We start from the raw sequence: 19,648 nt of genomic DNA, 5'->3' as shown, positions 1-19,648 counted from the left end.
AGAGTGGCTATTTACTCATCATACTCAAATGCAGGCCCAGGCCCCTTTAGCTCATTCTTCCATTCGGGCAAGATAAGTTCCTCAGATTCCCTCCATCAGCAGCTCAGAGAGGCTACACCTGATGAAACAGAAGTAGCCGGGCATATCTGGATGGGCTCTGACTGTTAGGTAGGTGTGTCTCACTCACCTGTGAGTGTGTTGTTGTGATTGCCGTTATGCTCATTAAGTGCCTTACTGCATTGTTGGATGCCCTATCAGGGTTAGGGCGAACTGCTTTAGCACCCTTTCATGTCTGAAAAGGTATACACTTTCCTTTTTCTCATCCACTAACTCTGTTATTCATCGCCTTTTCTACCATACTTTACTGTCCTATCTTATGTCTCTTCCCTCACCCATTATTTTTTCTTTTTTATTATTATTATTTTGTTTTTGGTTTTACAGCTCTTGTTTTTTCCCCTTTTTTCATTTTGAAATTGTTGCAAGGAGGGATGTCCTCCAACAATTAATTTCTTTTTTTATAACCTTTGTCATTTATGAAGAGCTTGCAGGGCTATAAAGAAGGAGGCACTTACATTTCCTATGTTTGGTAGAATTTGGCAACATGAATTTTGGAGTTATTAGGCTAAGCAATGTCAACATTTTCCTGTGTGCTTGATTTTGTACTCCACTGTATGCCTGGCAGGAGCTTAAAAGAGAAGTACAGGAATTCTTTTTATTTCCAAATATACTTACCTAGGTGGATGCAGCACAGGTCTGCTGCTGCATCTGTCCCCTGCCACCTCTCAGTGTGAGAAGTCAGTGATCTCTGAGTTCTCACCGCTACTGTGAGCACAGAGAGGTGATTGTCAGTCACCACTGTCTGCTCTAAACCCATACACACCAATCCCCCCCCCCCCCCCCGGCACTCACTAGAGCAGGAAGGAAGAAGGAGCGGCTGGCTCAAGCTGTCAGCAGATCGCTGAGAAGCTGAGCCAGGTACCGATCCAGACTCTGGGGTGGATCCTGACTTTAACCACTTCAGAACCGGCACTTTTACCCCATTCATGCCTAAGCCAATTTTTAGCTTTCAGTGTTGTTGCAATTTGAATGACCATTGTGCGGTCATGCAACACTGTACCCATGAAAAAAATTAATAATTTTTTCACACAAATAGAGCTTTCTTTTGGTGGTATTTAATCACCGCGTTTTTTATTTTTTGCTAAATAAACAAAAAACACCTGAAAATTTTGAAAAAAAATCCTTTGTTTCTGTTATAAAATTTAGCAAATAACATTTCTTCATAAATTTAGGTCAAAATGTACAAGGGATGGCATGACAAGAAGACATCCATTGTATACAATTGACATGTGATCTGCTGTGATTGGTCACAGAGATCACATGACACTGAAACAGGCCAGTGTAGTGACAGATTGCGCCGTTGAGTGGCCGCGTAAGCAGCTCCTTTTGACAGGACGTCATATGACGCCCAGTCACTAAGAGGAGTGGCCCACCTGGCTCTCAATCTGCTATAGGCCGGAAGGGTAGGTGTTTAAAGTCGGGATCTTTCCCCAGCCTGGAAGTGACGGACTTCAGCCTGCTGTCAGCTGAAAACGGGTCCCACAAGTGCAGAATGAACTGCACTCCCGTGATCCACAGGAGAAGTGCACCCAAAAGAACTTTGGCTATACTTGCATACAGCTTCTCTAGAGACCCAGCCTCTGAACTGTTTTACTAATGTAGTGACTTTCAACTATACCTATCTGTTGTTATAAAGACTTACAGAGACTATCCTATGCAGCCACATGTTATCCTGATTGAGTCAAAGACACATTGCTTTGAAGAGTTCATGTTTGTGCAGCTTTCATAATCTGTGTTGTATAATTCTGCAGTCTTTGCCATCCTGAACCTGCTATACAGGTGAAACTCGAAAAATTAGAATATCGTGCAAAAGTTCATTTATTTCAGTATTGCAACATAAAAGGTGAAACTAATATATGAGATAGGCTCATTACATGCAAAGCAAGATAGTTCAAGCTGTGATTTGTCATAATTGTGATGATTATGGCTTACAGCTCATGAAAACCCCAAATCCACAATCTCAGAAAATTAGAATATTACATGCAATCAATAAAAACAAGGATTGTACATAGAACAATATCGGACCTCTGAAAAGTATAAGCATGCATATGTACTCAGTACTTGGTTTGGGCCCCTTTTGCAGCAATTACTGCCTCAATGCGGTGTGGCACGGAAGCTATCAGCCTGTGGCACTGCTGAGGTGTTATGGAAGACCAGGATGCTTCAATAGCAGCCTTCAGCTCTTCTGCATTGTTCGGTCTCATGTCTCTCATCTTTCTCTTGGCAATGCCCCATAGATTCTCTATAGGGTTCAGGTCAGGCGAGTTTGCTGGCCAATCAAGCACAATAATCCCACGGTCATTGAACCAGGTTTTGGTGCTTTTGGCAGTGTGGGCAGGTGCCAAGTCCTGCTGGAAAATGAAGTCAGCATCCCCATAAAGCTCGTCTGCGGAAGGAAGCATGAAGTGCTACAAAATCTCCTGGTAGACGGCTGCGTTGACCCTGGACTTAATGAAGCACAGTGGACCAACACCAGCAGATGACATGGCTCCCCAAATCAACACAGACTGTGGAAACTTCACACTGGACTTCAAGCATCTTGCAGTGTGTGCCTCTCCATTCTTCCTCCATACTCTGGGTCCTTGGTTTCCAAATGAGATGCAAAAGTTGCTCTCATCAGAAAAGAGGACTTTGAACCACTGAGCAACAGACCAGGTAAGACGCTTCTGACGTTTGTTGTTCAGGAGCGGCTTGACAAGAGGAATACGACATTTGAAGCCCATGTCCAGGATCCGTCTGTGTGTGGTGGCTCTTGATGCACTGATTCCAGCCTCAGTCCACTCCTTGTGAAAGTCCCCAACACTTTAGAATGGCCTTTTCCTGACAATCCTCTCCAGGCTGCGGTCATCTCTGCTGCTTGTGCACCTTTTTCTTCCACACTTTTCCCTTCCACATAACTTTCTATTAATGTGCTTTGATACAGCACTTTGGGAACATCCAACTTCTTTTGCAATTACCTTTTGAGGCTTTCCCTCCTTTTGGAGGGTGTCAATGATGGTTTTCTGCACAACTGTCAGGTCAGCAGTCTTTCCCATGATTGTGATTCCTACTGATCCAAACTGAGAGACCATTTAAAGGCTCAGGAACCCTTTGCAGGTGTTATGGCTTAATTAGCTGATTAGAGTGGGACACTTTGAGCCGAGAATATTGCACCTTTTCACAATATACTAATTTTCTGAGATTGCAGATTTGGGATTTTTGTGAGCTATAAGCCATAATCATCACAATTATGACAAATTACGGCTTGAACTATCTTGCTTTGCATGTAATGAGTCTATCTTATATATTAGTTTCACCTTTTAAGTTGCATTACTGAAATAAATGAACTTTTGTATGATATTCTAATTTTTCAAGTTTCACATGTATATTACTGCTTCCAAATTTTCACCTATTTAGTAAACTGCAGGTTGCATTGTTCTGTCTGATCATTCAGTTGATTGTTCTGTTGAAAACTGTATAATAAAAATTACTTAGGGGGCTTAGTGAAAAATCTTGGCTTGCACTGGGTAGTTTCTGAAGTATTGTTCATTTTGGATACTGGTGACTATACAGGTAGGAGCTCCTGGGCATCTGTGCTCACACAATCTATAAAGTGCAGCGCTAAAAATGTGAAAACAGAAAATCAAACAAGTGTAAAGTGAATCCTAAACAAAAGCATAATAGACAATAATTATACAAAATGTGTCCTTTATACAGGCAAATCACATATACAGTATATTTTAAAATCCTGTGAGATTAGCACATACTGTATATGTATCAATTCGTGCAAAGAAATTTAATAGAGCAATCCCATCCTTCTGTTATATGCAATTTTCAGGGGAGAAGGATGGAATAGAATACCTTACATACGGTATATGTGCTTATCTCACGAACTTTAAGATATACAGGTATGTGATTTTGTGGGTATAATGGACAAATTTTTGTATATTCAATTTTTATGATGCTTTTGTTTAGGATACACTTTACACTTGTTTGATTTATTGTGATTCAAATTTTTAGCGCTGCAGTTTAGAGATTTTGTTTTAATGATTTGGTATCACAAATTTAAGTGCTGGCAGCTCAGTGTCATCTTCCTAAGTGCAGTGATTTTTGAGTTTTATTAGTTTTACATCTGTGTTTACAGCAGGGGTGGACTGACCATTTGGAAACTCGGTCACTGCCTGTAGCTGGCCAGCTAAGACCAGTCCTAGTTTGTTAATATGGTTCACATATATGTGTATACCAGACCTGCCAATAACCTCAGTATAGTATATATGTGCATATGTTAAAGCCAAAAGCAGAATCATTGCTGTGATTTATGTCTTTGATTGTTATATGACATTATTATATTAATTGTGTTAGCAGAAGCAGAAAAGGAAAATATGCCGTTAAGAGTTAGTATAAGGTGAGCCAATCACAGACAGCCTCACACTGTACAGAGCCTTAACCAATCCCAGCCAGTTTCACATTTATGCCTGTGTAAAACTCCCTGCTAGGATATTTTAGAGACACATGCTCACCAGACAGAAGAGGAAACAGACAAAGTTCCAATCAGAGAAGCTCCATGGAAGTACAGAAGGCCAAATAGGTATTTAATGCACTTGTGTGTTCCCCTATTGTTTAACAGTGCAGGTAGATCTGTGTCTAAAAACTGTTGTATGTGTTTACTTGTAGTTCCACCGAACTTACGAATTTACGAATTAAACGAATCAAGTCACTGTAGAGTAATCTAACGAATTTATCAATCTATCGAATCAACCCAATGTAATATGAAACAAAACAAGCCATTGTAAGCAGTGTTATATGAAGAAGATTGAAGTTATTAAAGAAATTAACTAAAGTATTCGGTGTGCTCTTTAAACCTACTGCATCCATAGAGCGGCATTGGAGGAATTACAGAGTAAAGTCAGTCTAATCAAACAAAGAAACAGCAATTGCATAATTTTTCTAATGCCACAGCGCACTAGGCACCAAAGGGTGCTGCGCCTGCCACACTGCCCGAGGGCCCAGGGTCAGTAGGGGGCCTCATGAGATGCCCCTGGTACCTTTTTCATAGGCTTTTTGAGTTTGGGCAAGGACACAGGGGCCACATGATCCCTTATTGCCCGGGGGCCCCATGAGTTGTCAGTCTGCCCCTGGTTTACAAACTACCTTTGGCACAAATACAATTGAAGAAAAAAGACTTTGCGATTAGGCAGCAACATAAATAGTTATAAAACTGGGAAAGAGAGTTATCCAAATACAGTGGGGGAGATTTACTAAGAATAGTGAACTCAGAATCTGGTGCAGCTGTGCATGGTAGCCAATCGCCTTTTAACTTCAACTTGTTCAATTACGCTTTGGCAATAAAACATGAAAGCTGATTGATGCAGAGTTGCACCAGATTTTGTACTCTGCAGTTTTAGTAAATAACCCCCAGTATCTCTGTAAAAATTAAAGACTGCATGCAAATGGCATAGGTAGCAAATATGAAAAAGCTGAAAGTATTTTTCTTTCTTTTATTTGAGTGACAGATTTACAGAAATGTCAAATTGCTGGAGCAGCAGTACAGAGGGAATCTTCCTTCAGGGACACGTGTTACAGTACCAATTGCCTAAGGTTGAATTTCCCCTTTTTTGCTGAGGTATCCTCTCACTTCTTGTGTCTTAAGGACATATACAGTATTGAGCTGAAATTTCTCCATACAAAGAAATAAAAACCCAATGAGTTTCTTTTTACTACTCAGTTTTAAACCAGAAAAAGAGCTGAAGTTCCTCTTTAAAGAGCAGCTAACACTTTGAGTTATCGAGCAGAGATCTGCATATTGTGTGGAATTTATGAGTGTAGCATTGTGTAAATTACACTGATCATTGTATCTTCATTCCTCCAATCTGCTGCTTGAATGCTCCAATGCAATCATTTTCTGGGGTCATACATCTTGCTGTATTATATGCTTTCTTTATGCAAGTCTGCAAGAAAATCTCAGCTAGGGCACTGCACATGGCATGTACGCAGAATTCCAAGAAACTGATAGCACAAGGACTTTCAAGCATAGTAAAGTAACTGTGAAAGTAAAGGTGAAAGTAACTGACATGTGTGACAGATCTACTGATCCCTGTTTTTAATTTAAAGGGGGGTCTCCTCTGTAAAACTCTACACATATTTAAAAGTAGAACCTAAGGACTGACCCGAAAAGCTAACCAGTTGTGTTCCTGGAAAGCTAGAAATAGACCACTAAAACTTGTGTGTCAGACTTGAAGAGCAGCTATTTGAAAACGCATTGAGGAGTCTGAACTGACAAGTAGTGATGTTCAGAAGATGATAGCAGAGAAATGAAAGAAATAAATCATGTTAGACATCATAGGGCACAATGTGTAAGTTAAAATGAAATGGTAGTGTTACACCTTTCCCTGTAGGAATCAATGGCCTTAGAAACGTTAGAATCACTTGAGAAAGTGAAGATCAATCACTTTACCCACTTGCCCCTTGAGAAAATCAAATCCAGGTGAGAAGGGAAACCTGTCCATGCAATAATGTGCTTCATTGTGTATGATAAGATCTAAAAAGTCACAGAGCTCGCTTGCCATTAAATGGACACACCATGATGGAAGAAGTTTATAGCGATAATATCTTGCGCTATTTTCAATGATAGCTGTTCTTGATAATGTAAAGTAATAAGTCTTTCTGTGATCATGTGTCACATCAGACACAGAGTATTATAGAATTTGGGTCACCCTGTTATAAAATGAGATTTCTTTATGTAGTGCACCCCTAAGGAGCCGCTTGTGAAACTGATGCTCTTCACAAGATTAATACACACACAGCCAGACACACAACATTTTCTTTACTCTCTCACTGGCTCGAAGAAGCAGTCCAGGGTGTCTTTTGTAGGACTGTTCTCTAGCTTGCTGGACTGTACAAAAATGTCCTACAGAGTCACTAATGTTGATGGTGATTACAACTTCTCCCACCAAACCAAAAGTTACATTCACAGTCACTAACTTTCCAGCACTTGGGTCATCTACTCACAGCCACAGGATCATTAGTTGCCTCCTTTTTAGAAGTCCACAGGCTCTTTTCAGTGAGAGAGACACAGACTCACATTGCTGTAGGACAGTTGGACACATTCTCCCGACTTCCTCCTGGCTCTCTCCAGTGAGCTTCTCCAGACCCAAACTGATTACAAGACTAAGCTTGCAAACAGGCCCCCCAGCTAAAGCTTTAAGCTGGTATCTCAATGTCCTCTTAGTGGCACCTTCAGTTTCCCTGCCCCAGCAGGACTGGACCCAGGAACTCTACTGCTCCTGTCTAAGACCTCACACTATTTATGGATTCTCTAACCACTTACTGGACACACTTCCCCAAGGATTGGATAGAGTTCCATAAATATTTAGGCTGCTTACTCTGTTCTTCTTCCCACTAAAGTTCTAGAATCCTCTAGAATACAGGTTGAACAATTGACTCCAGCTCCACTGTATACAGAGGAGCCAACTAAATTTACTTAACAACCTACACTACTCTAGGAGGATGTTACAATTATACAAAGTATTTAGAATAAAGTATACAGTCAAACGGGTGTGTATACAGTGACATAACTAGAACCTTCAGGGCCCCAATGCAAGAAACCATGAAGGACCCACCTGACCCCTAGTTGGGGCCCTTCCCTCTGAGCCCAGTGGTGGAAAGCCAGGGTCTGGTCACAAGTACAACCTTTGTGCCAGTGGTAGTTCCACCACTGGCGTCAGTAAATTTTACAATTTTTTTAGGTGCCCTGTTGAGAGGAAAGGAAAGAAAGAAAGAAAGAGAGAAAGAGAGAAAGAAAGAAAGAGAGAGAGAGAGAGAGAGAGAGAAAGAAAGGAAGAAAGAAAGAAAGAAAGAAAGAAAGAAAGAAAGAAAGAAAGAAAGAAAGAAAGAAAGAAAGAAAGAAAAAGATGAAGGAAGGAAAGAAAGAAAAGAAAGCGTCAAGGCAGCTGCATATGGAGCAATCCATCTCTTTATGTTCCACTTGCAGCTGCTGGATGCCTGCTTCTCCTCTCCCACAGGCTTTCTTCGGCTGCAGGAGAAGCATTGAGAGATCAGTTCCTCTATGTGCAGTTACCCCCGCCGCTCCTCCCATCCAGGCATACAATTGAGACCCCTGTAGCTACACCCTTGTGTGTATAGATCTATGATATTAAATGACCAAATGAAGCATTATTTTCCTAGATCTTTATTGCTTGTTTTACCTATATTTTTATAGTGCTGACATGCTATATAGTGCTATATGTATTGCATTTTATCGTGCCTATCTATCCAAGCACTAATGCAGTTTACAATCCAATATGCCCAGATATTTTTAAAGAACCTGAGAAGTAATCTCACTGTCACCAGGACAGAAAGTGATGGCAAATCTAAAATGTTACAGTTGTTACCAGGTAAGAGGAAGTCCTCTTATTTCAGAGAAATTTCTTCTCATTTTCTGTTCTGTATTTGTGCCCCCTTCCTGATTTTTTTTTTGCATATTTGCAACACTTAAATAACTTAGATTATCAAACAAATTTTAATATTACTCAAAGATAACTCGAGTAAATACAAAATGCAGTTACCAAATGATGATTTAATTTATTAAGGGATAAAAGCTGTGCAAACCTGCCTGGCCCTATGTGAAAAAGTAATTGCCCCCTAAACCTAATAATTGGTTGTGCCACCCTTGGTGGCAACAACTGCAATCAAGCATTTTCAATAACTGTCTTTTACATCGCTGTGCACAAATTTTGGCCCACTCTTCTTTGTAGAATTGTTTTAATTCAGCCACACTGGGCGGGGGGGGTTCCAGTAGGAACAACCTGTTTAAGGTCATGCCACAGCATCTCAATCGGATTTATGTCTGGACTTTCACTAGGCCACTCCAAAACCTTAATTTTGGGGTTTTTTTTGAGCCATTCAGAGGTGGACTTGCTGGTGTTTCGGATCATTGTCCTGCTGCATAACCCAAGTGCGCTTGAGGTCACAAAATGATGGTCGGACATTCACCTTCAGGATTATCTGGTAGAGTGTGGAATTCATGGTTTCATCAATTATGGCAATTCATCCAGGTCCTGAAGCTGCAAAGTAGCCGCAGACCATCACACTACCACCACCATGTTTGACTGTTCGTATAATGTTCTTTTTATTAAATGCTATGCTAGTTTTATGGCAGATGTAATGGGACACACACCTTCCAAAAAGTTAAATCAGTCCACTGAATATTTGACCAAAAAGTCTTGGGGATAATCAAGAATTTTTTTGGCAAATGTGAGAGTCTTTTGTGTTCTTTTTGGTCAGCAGTGACTTTTGCCTTGGATCTATTCCATGGATGCCACTTTTGCCCATCATTCTTATTAATGAATCATGAACACTGACCTTAACTGAGGCAACTGAGGCCTGCAGCTCTTTATATGTTGTTCTGGGTTCTTTTAAGACCTCCTGGATGAGTTGTCGCTGTGCTCTTGGTGTAATTTTGGTAGGCCACTCCTGTCATGGTTCACCACTGTTCCAAGTTTCTCCTTTTGTGAATAATGGCTCTCACCATGGTTCACTGGAGTCTCAAAGTCTTAGAAATAGCTTTGTAACCCTTTCCAGACTAATAAACATCAATTACTTTGTTCCTCATCTGTTCTTGAATTTTTTTAGATCATGGCATGATGTGTTGCTTTTTGAGATCTTTTAGCATGCTTTGCTTTGTCAGACAGCTTCTATGTTAACCATCATCATTCCAAAGCCAAACACAGTTGCCATTGTGTTCCTGCTTCACCCTAACTACATGACTGATAGCATTCTTAATTACTGTTTAACAAAGGGCATGTTGATAAGGTGTTTCAGTGGTTGGATTGGTTCTGCCTAAATACTTAATGTAGTATTAAACCCAAAAACAAAAACTTGATATATTTCTACTTACCAGTTCTTAGATGTGGTGACTGCATTAGTTTTCTTTTTTAGACTTTTTCCTTTATTTTTACCTGGCTATCTGGCCAATGACACATTTCCTGTCTTAGGGTGTCTCCACTGTAGACAGAGAAAAAACAGAGGCACTTTTGGACAGCAGCATTGTCAGTATGAGGATAGGGTAGCAAATTTAGATGGACTTGACTAACAAATTGAAGCTAACACTTTATAAGCAGTTTCCTTTTGGGATAAAGGTTTCAAATAAATTAATAGAAGTTGACCATTGTAAGCAATCCTGTCTGTGGTAAATGGTTTGTCTTATCATTCTAACTGCCTCTTTTGCCAGACAGCCTGGTCTATTAAAGGAAGTTGACAAACTTACTAGCCAGATCATGAGGTGGAAGCCAAAAAAAAAAAGAAAGCTAAAGCAGCGACCACATCTAAGAATTCGTGAGCTGCAATATAATACATATATAATGTACTATAGACCCAATCTGTAAAATTAGGTCCACATTAATCATGCAAGTAGGCATTGAGGAAAATTTATATTTTTGTGAAAGGCAAGCAAAATATATCTAACCACTGGAAAGAAAGGCAAAGTTCCAGGTCATGTGATCAGGATGAGTTTTGCCTTGTGGGTAGTGGAGTTCCATCTTGAAATGTCTATAACTTTAAATAGAATACCTGTTTAGATGTAAATGTATTAACAAGGTTGTCTCACTTTGTGAAGGTCAGGTGACAGCTATGATCTGTTGTTGAATTTTCAATTTCAGACAAATAAATAGCTGTTTGTTTACTATAGATACACCTATATAGAATGTTGGGTCTAAAGCAGTGACATTAAATAATGCCATTGGATATAAAAAAACCCTTTCTGTTTTTTTTTTTCTAAGATACTTTCACTAGTTATACATGTGTATGACTCTATGGGGTTTATTTACTAAAGCTGAAGAGTGCAAAATCAGGCTCACTTCTACATATAAACCAATCACCTTCCAGGTTTTATTGCCAAAACTTGATTGAACAAGCTGAGGTTAGAAGCCCATTGGTTTCTATGCAGAAGTGAGCCTGATTTTGCAAAAGGGTTTTTTTTTTATATCCAATGGCATTATTTAATGTCACTGCTTTAGACCCAACATTTTATATAGCTGTATCTGTGCAACATTTCAAGTCTAATTCACACTGCACAGATTATCTAATTGCCTTCCTATGCAACACTGAATGAATTCAAAAAGAAAAGAAGGGAGTTTAATTTTTTTTTTAAATGCCTACAGCAAACACAGTGTAAAAAGTGACATGAAGAATTCATAGGCTGTAAAAAAAAATGTGTATTTCATAATTGTATATTAGCTAGATTGTGATTGTAGCACAGTTTTTTTTATGTTTATTGTCTAGCAGGGAAAGTGGTGTTACAATATGGAAGGAAAGTGTTAATAAATAAAACATTTTCAAACCACTGGTCTGTGAACGTGTAACACGGATATAGTTTAATTTAATGTCCAATCCTTTTATTGTGTCTTTTAATGCAACGTTTGTCATTGTTTAAAAACATGAAAATCAATAACAAGATGAATATGGCAGAGTAAAAAGGCTTGAGGCTTGTAGGTGATGGAGAAAGATAAGAAAAGATGTGGAGCGGGGCTAATACATACAATGTGCAGACAGCAGGTGAGCTGGGTACTCAATAGTCACTTTTTTTCTCTTGTTTCAGGCTGCCAGCAGAGTTCTGGACCGGTAAATCCATTCCCTATGCCAATACCCGGAGCAGGCCTAGGAGGACAAGGAGGAGAACTGTTGCCACATTTCCTTTTGGAACCTGAGGATGTATTTATTGTCAAGAATAAACCAGTCACTCTAAGCTGCAAAGCCACTCCAGCCACACAGATCTACTTCAAATGCAATGGAGAATGGGTCCACCAAACTGACCATGTGATTCAGCACAGCGCAGACCGCAGTACAGGTAATAATGGACATAAAGCTACACAATAAGGCCACTTTCACATGGGGCAGAATTTTTTCTGATCAACAGATCCCCTGCTGAACAGAACAGAGTGCGTGAAGGGCACATCCATGCCCACTCGTGTTTCTGCAGAGTAGAGACTTATAGAGCCCGCTCTGCTCTATGGGCGCCTGGGAGTAACCAGACTCCACTGTCCATTTACACCTGACTACCCCCCGATCTCATCTTCCTAGACAGAAGAGGGCAGATCCCCTTCCGGTTCTTTTAGCGAACTGGAGGTAGGCAGGTGTAAATGGACACAAGTTTTTTTATAACCTCCTGTCCACCAGAATGCATGGATCTTTTGGTCAGCCTGATTGTATTGCCCATGTGAAAGGGGCCTAAATCAGCTATGTATGGAGATGATGTACCCAGTCTTACTTGGGCCCAATCTGTAAATTGTGAATATCCACAGATACTTGCCATTTATTTCTATCCTTTGCTTTAAACTTTTTTTTCAACCAGGGGTTGCATGGATTGTAAACAACCTTTGGCTCTTTGGCACTTCAGGGAGAGTATAGCATGCCGCAGTGAACTCTAGGTGTGGGCAAATTATATTAGCAGCAGGAGGGGACTTAAAGGGGCACAGTTAAATAAAACCCAAGTACCCATTAAAGTGTTACTAAACCTACAACAGTAAAATCAGTCTGTATATGCAGTGAAGCACACTTGTTATACTCACGGTGGAACCTAAAGGGTTAATCCTCTGCATTGTGTAAAAAGGCTGTTTGATCCTTTCTTCTCTGTTGCTCCCCTTTTTCAAGCGACCACCACTTATCTTGAGACTGAACCATAGGCACGCACATACTCAGTTTGGTGTATTGCTGGAGAGGTTTTTTTTTCTTGGGAGAGTGCATGTGATCAGCACAGGGCCAATCAGCAATGTCCAGACAGAGGTCAGGGGATTTCCATCCTCCTAGAGCAGGAAGAAAACTCTTCCTACAAGCTTTAGCTTGTGCTGGGCTGGCCACAGATAGAAGTCAAGGGGTTACTCCTCTGCACTGTGTAAAAAGGCTGTTTGATCTTTTCTTCTCTGCCCAACCTCTTGTTCAAATGCCCACACTGATGAACCTGTGCTCAGTTTGGTGTGTATTGCTAGAGAGGTTTTTTTTTTTTTCCTTGGGAGAGTGCATGTGATCAGCACAGAGCCAATCAGCAATGTCCAGACAGAGGGTCAGGGGATTTCCATCCTCTTAGAGAAAACTCCACCTACAAGCTTTAACCAGTGTTCTGCTGAAGTCACAAGACTGCTCTAACTGCTGATGAGAAAAAGTATTTAGCAGTTTATATTTACTAAAATAATTGCACTTCCATGGTGTGTGTACTGTGATAGTGAATGCAGGGTCTTGGGTTTAGTAACACTTTAAAGCGGAGTGCCACCCAAAAGGGAAGTTCCGCTTTAAAGACTGGTCCCCTGCTCCCCATTAAGGATCGGCACCTTTGTGGAGCAGGCACTCAAAACTGAGAGGTACCCGCTCCCACTTCCGCTGTGATCGCCAAGGTGATCGGAATCAGAAGATGTCCTCCCCCCCTCCCTTCACAGCCGAGTGCCCACTGCACATGCATGAGTAGTGCTGCGCTTCCTGAATGGCCCCGTAGTCTTCTGGGACAGGTGACAGGTCCCAGAAGACTACGGGGCCATTCAGGAAGCGCAGCACTACTCATGCATGTGCAGTGGGCACTCGGCTGTGAACCCGCAAACTGTCACAGCCGGGAGCCCACACTGAATATGCCGGCACCTGGAATAAAGGACGGCCGATGAAACGGGATGCGGGGAAGACACCACCGGATCATGGGACAGGTAAGTGGCTGTTTTTTAAAAGTTAGCAGCTACAGTTTTTGTAGCTGCTGACTTTTATTTTTTTTACAGTGTGAGTGGAACTCCGCTTTAAATATGCTTTGATCACTGTGCTACAAACAAGAGCCCCCCAGACATGTATAAACCTAAGCACAATCATTTAAAAGAAATGAAATGCTTTCATTATTTATGATTTTGTGTGTATTGATAATAGAATGAGAGCTAACATTTTGTCTGAGCCTATCTTCATTAATTTAGGGACTTTAACAACCATTGAGACAACGAACACTTCCTCTTTCTACCCCCCCAAAAAATCTCCCCTCCCATCACAAATGCTCCCCTCACCCCACAAAATCCCCGTCCCAGAATAAATCCTTCCCCTCCCCCCTCAAAATCTCCCCTCCCAGCAAAAATCCTCTTCCTTTCAGGCACAAATCTCTGTTATCTTCCCCCTTCCAGGTCATTGTCCCCTGCAGTACAATGTTTCCTTTCCTTACAGACCCCAGATACAGTGCAACAGAATGCCGGGGATCATCTTCCATCCAGGCATACCCTCATCTTGTGTCATGTGGCACATCAGAGCTGAGGAGAAGCTCGGGGCAGCTTTTGCTTTTGCAGTGACAAGCAGCCTAAGGGGAGAGAAGCCAGCTACTGAAGTGGCTAGAGATCCTGGAGTTGGGGACTCGGGCACCCTGCAGTAGATGTGGGCAGTCCTCATGTATGGGGCCCAGGTCAGAAGGGGGGCCCAGGCACCTGGGTGCATTGGATGTGGACAGGGAGGGTGATCGGTATGGTGGGAGGGGGCAATTACTGGAACTGATCCCCTGTATGAGTCTCTCTGCAGCAACTGAAAGCTGGCTTCTTCTCCTCTCTCTCCCACTGACTTTTAGCGTCTGCGGAAAGAGCCATACAGGGGATTGGTTCCAGTAATTGCCCCGTTGCACCCATCAACCTACCTGTGCATCATATGTTTCCTCCTGCTGCCCAGGCCCCCCGTGTTCCCCCAACGTGTAGTGCTGCCAGCTTCTGTCCTTTCAGCAGCTGCAAGCACACAATAAGATCTTTTAGGATGGAGAGTGGGAGAAAGGTCTGGTAAATATGTCACTTTTACCAGTCCTTTCCTAAATGAACACAATGAGTGATCGGTATCAATCACTCACTGTGTACATTCATGACTGAAGCATCTTAAACTGTGTTTTTTTGGAGGGGTGGGGGCCTTGCCAGGTTGGCTGTATGGGGCCCTGTGGTTTCTAACAGCAGCCTTGGATGTGGGGAACATGTTCTGGGTGCCCAGTACAAGTTATGCCCCTGTTTTTAACATAAAACCTTTCCAACCACCCAACATGTGAAGTCACACAACATATGGAGTTCTATAGCAAGAGGGATTAGAAGTCTAAAAAGCTGAACTCGATTCAGTTATTTCAGTTTTTCCATGATAGTAGAAAAATGAATACAGCTTAGAGTCCAACTGAAGTTTAAAAAAAATATACACAAGTTTTATATACACATTAAGTGTGTAAAGTCATGTTAAAAACATGAGCTTTTCAGCTTTTTGTGCATTAGCATTTAGCATCAATTTGTCACGATTAGTGGCGTTTTCCTGCATTTTTCCACATTTGTGTTTTTAGCGTATTTTCTTGGGTTTTTTGTACCAGAAAAAAAAAATTTGGGGTCAAAAAAACTTCCAAAATGCTGCAAATGCTTTACCGCATTTTTCAGCGTTAGAGCGTTTTTACAGTTAAAAAAATCCTCTAGAAACCCACTAGTTCTTGTTTTTTTTTCGAGCCAATAACGCCCCAGCCAAAAAACGTTGATTACAGTCTATGTGTGCATGGACACAGGATAACATGCTGGGGGGTTATTAACTGTAGAAAAAAATGTCAAAAGCTAAAAACAGCCGCTGTAAAAACGTCAAGTGTGCATAAGGGTTAAAAAAGCTCTAAGTCCTCATGCACACTTGACGTTTTTATGTTTTGGTTTATTCATGCACACACAGACTGTAATCAATGTTTTTTGGCTGGAAAAAAAATCCAGGACTAGTGGGTTTCTAGAGGAGTTTTTTAGCTGTAAAAATGCTCTAACGCTGAAAAATGCAGTAAAACAAACCAAACCAGAATTTTTGGACTTTTTTTTACCAAAAAAAAATTTTTTTGGTAAAAAAAAAGCTAAAAACCGCAAATGCAGAAAAATGCTGCCAAACACTAATGCAAAAATGCTAAAAAAAAGCTAAAAACCTCAAGTTTTTAACGTGACTTTACACAGCTAACATTACCAGCTTTATCAAAATGAGGGCTAATGCTGAAAAATGCGTCAAAACATCAATGTTGCATTTTGGTTCAATAGACTTCAATGGAGATGCTGCAGAAATGCATGTAGTGCGGTCTTTATGCATTTGTTTTGCGTTTTGGATGCATTTTTTATATGTTTTGCATTTTTAAACTGCCCAGCAACAAGTGGGACAAAAAAAACATGAAATACGCATGTGTAAAAATGCAAAAAGCACTGCAGAAATGGATCAAATGCAAACTGCATAGGTGTGAACCTAGCCTAATCCTGTCCTGAACCTGATGTAAACCTGAAGTGAACCTGTGAACAACTACTGTATCAATTATGTGTGAAACCTGAGCTTCAATCCGCACAGCATATGTGTAAATTAGCACTATTAGGCTTCATGTACACGAGCAGCTCCTAAACTCCAGTTTAGGAGCTTTTTGGCATGTTTTTGCCAAAGCTCCTAAACTCAACTCCATAAAAGCCTATGTGTCCATGTACACGTAGGCTTTTAGCAGAGTTTAGGACCTGCTGTGTTTAGGTGAGGTTAAACCTCCCTCTCCTGTACGCGGAAGAATCGCGTTCAAGATAGGAACATTTTGATCACCGACCGTGCAAAATTGCAGTACTGCGGTTGCCGTGGTTTTGCCGTGATTTGTGGTTTCTCATGGCCGGCAGTCAGGGTAGGCTCGTGTACATGGAGCCTAACAGTATTTTGCTGAAACATAATGTTGCATTATATTACATTATAGGGGGAATTTACTAAAACTGCTGCACTCAGAATCTGGTGCAGCTGTTCATGGTAGCCAGTTCAGCAATAAAAACTGCCGTGTTCTAATCCGTCTTCACTCTATCCAAAATTAAAAAAAGTTTTGCTTTTAGTTATTATTTTTTTTTTTTTTTTTTTTTTTCATCAGTTCAGTCACATTTTTTCCAAAAAAAATGGATCAGTTCCCATCAGTTTTTCATCAGTTTACATCAGTTTTTCATCAGCTTATGTCAGTTATGCATCAGTTTACATGAGTTCACATCAGTTATTCATCAGTTTACATCAGTTCACATCAGTTTACATTAGTTCACATCAGTTTTTCATCATTTTACATCAGTTCACATCAGTTTTTCATCAGTTCACATCAGTTTTCCATCAGTTTACATCAGTTTATATTAGTTTTTCATCAGTTTACATCAGTTTATATTAGTTTTTCATCAGTTTACATCAGTTCACATCAGTTTTTCATCAGTTTACATCAGTTCACATCAGTTTACAACAGTTCACATCAGTTTTTCATCAGTTTACATCAGTTTTTCATCAGTCCCCATCAGTTTTTCATCAGTTTACATCAGTTTTTCATCAGTCCCCATCAGTTTTTCATCAGTTTACATCAGTTTTTCATCAGCTTATGTCAGTTTTTCATCAGTTTAAATCAGTGCACATCAGTTCACATCAGTTTTTCATCAGTTTACATCAGTTTTTCATCAGTCCCCATCAGTTTTTCATCAGTCCCCATCAGTTTTTCATCAGCTTATGTCAGTTTTTCATCAGTTTACATCAGTTCACATCAGTTTACATCAGTTTACATCAGTTTTTCATCAGTTTACATCAGTTTTTAATCACTTTACATCAGTTTTCACCAGCTTATGTCAGTTTTTCATCAGTTTACATCAATTCATATCAGTTTTTCATCAGTTTACATCAGTTTTTCATCAGTTTATGTCAGTTGTTAATCAGTTTACATCCATTTTTCATCAGTTTACATCAGTTTTTAACATCCATTACCAATGTAAAAATGGACCGTATGTCTGTTTACATCCGTTTACATCCATTTTTTGCCTGTTTACATCCATCTACATCCGTTTTCCGTCCATTTACATCTGTTTTTTGTCTGTTTACATCCCTTTTTCGTCTATTTACAACCGTTTTTTGTCCGTACCGCTTTATTTTACAGAGGAAAAATTGGGTTTTCTTCCGTTCAAAAAAAAAGGATGTCAACAGATGCGGACATTAGTGGAGAATTCATGAAGCACCTGTTAGGAATTTATTTTTTTCTGTCCCCCCTCTGGAAAGAATCAACCTCACTATTTGTCCTGGTGACCATTATCCCAGAGAGAACAAGTAGAGACAAATTCAAAATTTTACAGATGACTGAAACACCTGTTATAGTGACAATTGTCTAAGAGGGGATTTCATCTGATTTTATAGATACACTGTAGAAACATTTTCTGACATGGGTATTAACCAGTCCATCTGCAGAGATAGATCAGGTTGTCAGGCTGGCAGTGCTGTCTGACAGAGTTGTGTAAATCGCAGGATTGGATGGACAGAAATGCAAATCCTCTGTCAGATAAAACAGCCACCAAATATGTATTTGAACAGTGTATTGAGAGTGTGAAGGATATAGCTACTGAGCAGTCTACATTGAGGTACACTGCAGTCAGCTCGCATAAGTTAGGTTATATAAAACAGGTTTCAATTGTTTCTCAACAGGCTTCAATGCACATAAAATTTAAACTAGGTGAAAGGTCTTTGCTGTCTGGTTAATGTCTGCCACCTGCTACAATCTAGAGAAACGTATGTGATTGGCTGTGGTTCCTTCTGTGTCTCCAGACAGACAATTATAAGATGAGAATTTTATGAGCAATTGCAGTATTCCAGCTCATAAAATACATTTTTCATTCTGTGTCTCCTTTCTGCTCCAAACAGTGCCTCCTCCCTCTTGATCTCTCTACAATGGGATCAGGAAGACATAGGTGCATGGCTTGTAATTTGACAAGTGACAGTGACTGGGAGACATGCCACCAGGCTCTGCAGTTTTTGCTTTATCATTTTTCACACCATTGTACTGAAGAAAAAAGAAGGAGGAGGTGGTGAACACGGGAAGTAACTGCTTTTTTTAGTTATTCTTTTTGTTAATTAATTAAACTGCAATAAGAGCATTCTGTTCCTCATCTCTGATGAGCATACAACAAAAGGCAGGCAGTACAAAGTAGATAGGAGAAGGAATAGGGAGCTTCATTGTACCTTTCCCCTGTCACAGTAGCTTTATGCAGTCATTCAGTCGGTAAAAAAGAGTTTGGCTCTACATATATGATAAACCTTCCATCTTCCACTGATGACGAGACGGCTGCAAAATAAATACTGAGCCAGGAAAAAATTGTTTAGTGAGCCAGGCTAAATGTATCTTATATATATATATATATATATATATATATGTATATATATATATATATATATATATATATATATATATATATATATATATGTATGTATATACACAGAGTGGATATAAAAAGTCAAAATGTCAGGTTTCTGTGATGTAAAAATATGAGATAAAGATAAATCATTTCAGAACTTTTTCCACCTTTAAACCACTTGCCTACCGGGCACTTCTACCCCCTTCCTGCCCCAGCCAATTTTCAGTGCTGCCGTAATTTGAATGACAATTGCGTGGTGATGCAACATTGTACCCATATGAAATTTTTATCATTTTTGTCACACAAAAAGAGCTTTCTTTTGGTGGTATTTACTTGTCGCTGGGTGTTTTATTTTTTGCGCTATAAACAAAAAAAGAGCAAAAAATTTGAACAAAAAAAGTTTTTCTTTG

The 19,648-nt window shown here is 40.1% G+C and overlaps 1 protein-coding gene across 1 annotated transcript in view; it reads left to right on the top strand.

Moving 5' to 3' along the window:
- Positions 1–19,648, top strand: part of LOC149471170 (netrin receptor UNC5A-like) — a 507,267-nt gene that overhangs the window by 281,546 nt on the left and 206,073 nt on the right. Inside the window, exon 2 of the mRNA XM_089693614.1 lies at positions 11,690–11,938. Coding sequence (XP_089549740.1) covers positions 11,690–11,938 — 249 coding nt within the window. The remainder of the gene's footprint in view (positions 1–11,689; positions 11,939–19,648) is intronic.

The sequence above is a fragment of the Staurois parvus genome, unplaced genomic scaffold, assembly GCF_062004578.1.
Source record: "Staurois parvus isolate SC_StPar_1 unplaced genomic scaffold, SC_StPar_1.0 ptg000025l, whole genome shotgun sequence".
Taxonomy (NCBI): domain Eukaryota; kingdom Metazoa; phylum Chordata; class Amphibia; order Anura; family Ranidae; genus Staurois; species Staurois parvus.
The sequence above is the reverse complement of the archived record's forward strand: the minus strand, read 5'-3'. Positions and strand labels throughout refer to the sequence as shown.